Source organism: Rutidosis leptorrhynchoides, chromosome 1, assembly GCF_046630445.1.
Source record: "Rutidosis leptorrhynchoides isolate AG116_Rl617_1_P2 chromosome 1, CSIRO_AGI_Rlap_v1, whole genome shotgun sequence".
Classification (NCBI taxonomy): Eukaryota; Viridiplantae; Streptophyta; class Magnoliopsida; order Asterales; family Asteraceae; genus Rutidosis; species Rutidosis leptorrhynchoides.
Window position 1 is genome coordinate 374,414,896 of NC_092333.1, and position 2,940 is coordinate 374,417,835.

Genomic DNA, 2,940 nt, shown 5'->3' on the forward strand with positions numbered 1-2,940 from the left:
TATTACTTGGAGTCATTCATGACATATTTCAAAAGACGTTGCATTCGAGTCGTTGAGTTCAACAAGATTATTAATAAGTCAATTATAGTTAGATATATTATAAAATGGTATGCACGCCGTCAACTTTTGATGTAATGAAAGATTGTCTTTTCAAAAATGAATGCAATGTTTGTAAAATGTATCATATAGAGGTCAAGTACCTCGCGATGTAATCAACTGTTGTGAATCGTTTATAATCGATATGGACTTCGTCCGGATGGATTAGGACGGGTCATCACAATCACCAGGTTCGTGTTGCTAAATCTGACATTCCTAAGACTGCATTTCGTACTCGTTATGGTCATTATGAGTTCTTGGTGATGCCATTTGGGTTAACCAATGCTCCAGCAATTTTCATGGATCTCATGAATAGGGTGTGTAAACCGTTTTTGGATAAGTTTATTATCATGTTCATTGATGACATCTTAGTATACTCTAAAACCGAATCCGAGCATGCTGAGCATTTAAGACAAGTATTAGAACTCTTAAGACGTGAACAATTGTATGCAAACTTTTGAAAGTGTGAGTTCTGGTTACATGAAGTTCAATTTTTGGGTCATATTATCTGTGCAGAAGGTATACAAGTGGATCCGTCTAAAATTGAAGCTGTGATGAATTGGAATCCACCAAAGAATCTGACAGAAATCAAGATTTTTCTAAGATTGGCCGGTTACTACCGATGGTTTATTAAAGATTTTTCAAAGATTTCAAGTTCTTTGACAAAATTAACTAGAAAGGATGTGTTTTTCAGTGGGGTAATGAACAAGAAACTGTGTTTCAGACTTTGAAAAGTTTGTTATGTCAAGCGCCAGTGTTAGCCTTACCCGAGGGATCCGACGACTTCGTTGTGTATTGCGACGCGTCTTTATCCGATTTGGGCTGTGTATTAATGTAAAGACATCGTGTAATTGCGTATGCGTCTTGACAATTAAAACCAAGTGAAAAGAATTATCCAGCACATGATTTAGAAATGACTGCAGTAGTGTTGCGTTAAAGTTGTGGAGGCATTATCTTTATGGTACGCATTGTGTTATCTGCACTGATCATAAAAGTTTACAGTATATATCTTTTCGTATAAAGATATGAATATGCGCCAGAGACGGTGGCCAGAACTAATCAAGGATTACGACTTTGAGATCAGATATGATCCTAGCAAGGCAAACGTCATGGCTGATGCGTTAAGTCATAAGAAATCCGCTGACAGTGTAAAGTTTATGCGAATTGAGATTGTGTCTGAATTAGTGGATCGACTAAAGATAGCTCAACTCAAAGCATTACAAGATGAACATTTAAAATCTGAGTTAATGGTGAAAAGAATAGTAGAATTGATGAATGATTCTCGAGGATTAAAGACTTATCGTGAACGTTTGGGTGCCGTTGCTTGGAGGATTGAGGGTTTTAATCTTAAATGAAGCACATAAATTGAGATTATCTGTGCATCCCGGTAGTACAAAAATGTACCACGACCTGAAAGTGTTATAATGGTGGCCAACTATGAAAGCAAACATCGCGCAATACGTGGAAAAGTGTCATATTTGCGTCCAAGTGAAAGCAGAACACCAGAAACCGTATAGGTCTTTGCATCAATTAGCGATTCCAGAGTGGAAATGGGAACATATCACCATGGATTTTGTGACAAAACTACCCAGAACCCAGAAAGGAAATGACATGATTTGGGTAATAGTGGACCGTTTAACTAAAAGTGCGCATTTTCTAGCTACTAGTGAAACAGCTTCGTTAACCAAATTAGCTCAGTTGTGCCTAAATGAAATAGTATCACGACATGGTATATCGTTGTCTATTGTGTCAGATAGAGATTCCCGATTTGTGTCTAGTTTCTGGAATTGTCTACAAGAAAATTTGGGTACTCGTGTCAACCTTAGTACAGCCTATCATCCTCAGACTGACGGACAAAGTGAACGAACTATTCAAAATTTAGAGGATATGTTAAGAGCTTGTGTGTTAGAATATGGTGGATCGTGGGATTATCATCTGCCATTGATCGAATTTGCTTACAATAACTCCTATCATTCGAGTATATGCATGCGGCCTTATGAAATGTTGTATGGTAGAAAGTGTCGAACTCCATCGTGTTGGTTAGAGGCAGGTGAGAAACAGTTTGCGGGTCTAGAAATTGTGCATCAAACTGCAGAAAAAGTGGCTATCGCACGTGAAAAGCTGAAAGCTGCTAGAGATCGAGAAAAGATGTATGCAGATCCTCGTCGACGACCAATGATGTTTACTGTGGATGAATGTATGTATTTAAAAGTGTCACCATGGAAGGGTGTAATTCGATTCGGTAAACGAGGAAAAATAGCTCCGAGATACATTTGTCCTTTTAGAATTCGGCAAGTGCTAAACGATCAAACCGTAGTGTTAGATCTCCCTCCAGAGTTAGCAGATATTCATGACACGTTTAACATCTGCTATATTCGTAAGTGTAAAATGGATGATGAAAGTCATATTCTTCCTCTACAAGATCCGAAACTAGATTCAAGTAAGAAATTGGTGGAAGAACTAGTAAGGATCGTTGACAGAAAAGTGACTAAGTTGCGCAAGAAAGAGATTTTAATAGTGCTTGTGGAATGAAAGCATAGTTTAGGCACCAATCTGACATGGGAGACCGAGGAGTTGATGACCTCTAGATACCCTCAGTTGTTTAACCTTGACCAGATTCCGAGGACGGTATCTCCTTTAAGGGGGGTAGATTTGTAACAACCTCACTTTGGGCCTAGAAGGTAATGACATATTTACCATTCTGTGTTATTAAAGTGATTTTAATAATTATGTGTTTTATAATTATTGGGTATGGGATAATGTGCGTTTTGTGACAAGGGTCACAAAACATATTTCCTTTTGTGAATTGGACTTAGAATGAATAAGTTATTAAAGATTTTGGGT

At 37.8% G+C, this 2,940-nt stretch overlaps 1 protein-coding gene across 1 annotated transcript; it reads left to right on the forward strand.

Annotated features, from left to right (window-relative positions):
- The first annotated feature begins 2,082 nt into the window (after positions 1-2,082).
- LOC139900548 (uncharacterized) lies at positions 2,083-2,628 on the forward strand. Its single transcript, XM_071883316.1, has 2 exons — positions 2,083-2,293; positions 2,414-2,628. The coding sequence occupies exons 1-2, from the start codon at positions 2,083-2,085 to the stop codon at positions 2,626-2,628; spliced, it is 426 nt and encodes a 141-aa protein (XP_071739417.1).
- Positions 2,629-2,940: the final 312 nt, after the last annotated feature.

Excerpts from the sequence above, each read along its gene's own strand:
- LOC139900548 (XM_071883316.1), top strand. The coding sequence starts at position 2,083 with ATGCGGCCTTATGAAATGTTGTATGGTAGAAAGTGTCGAACTCCATCG. Across the intron at positions 2,294-2,413 it reads GATGTTTACTGTGGATGAAT|TGTTAGATCTCCCTCCAGAG; the intron begins GTATGTATTTAA and ends ATCAAACCGTAG.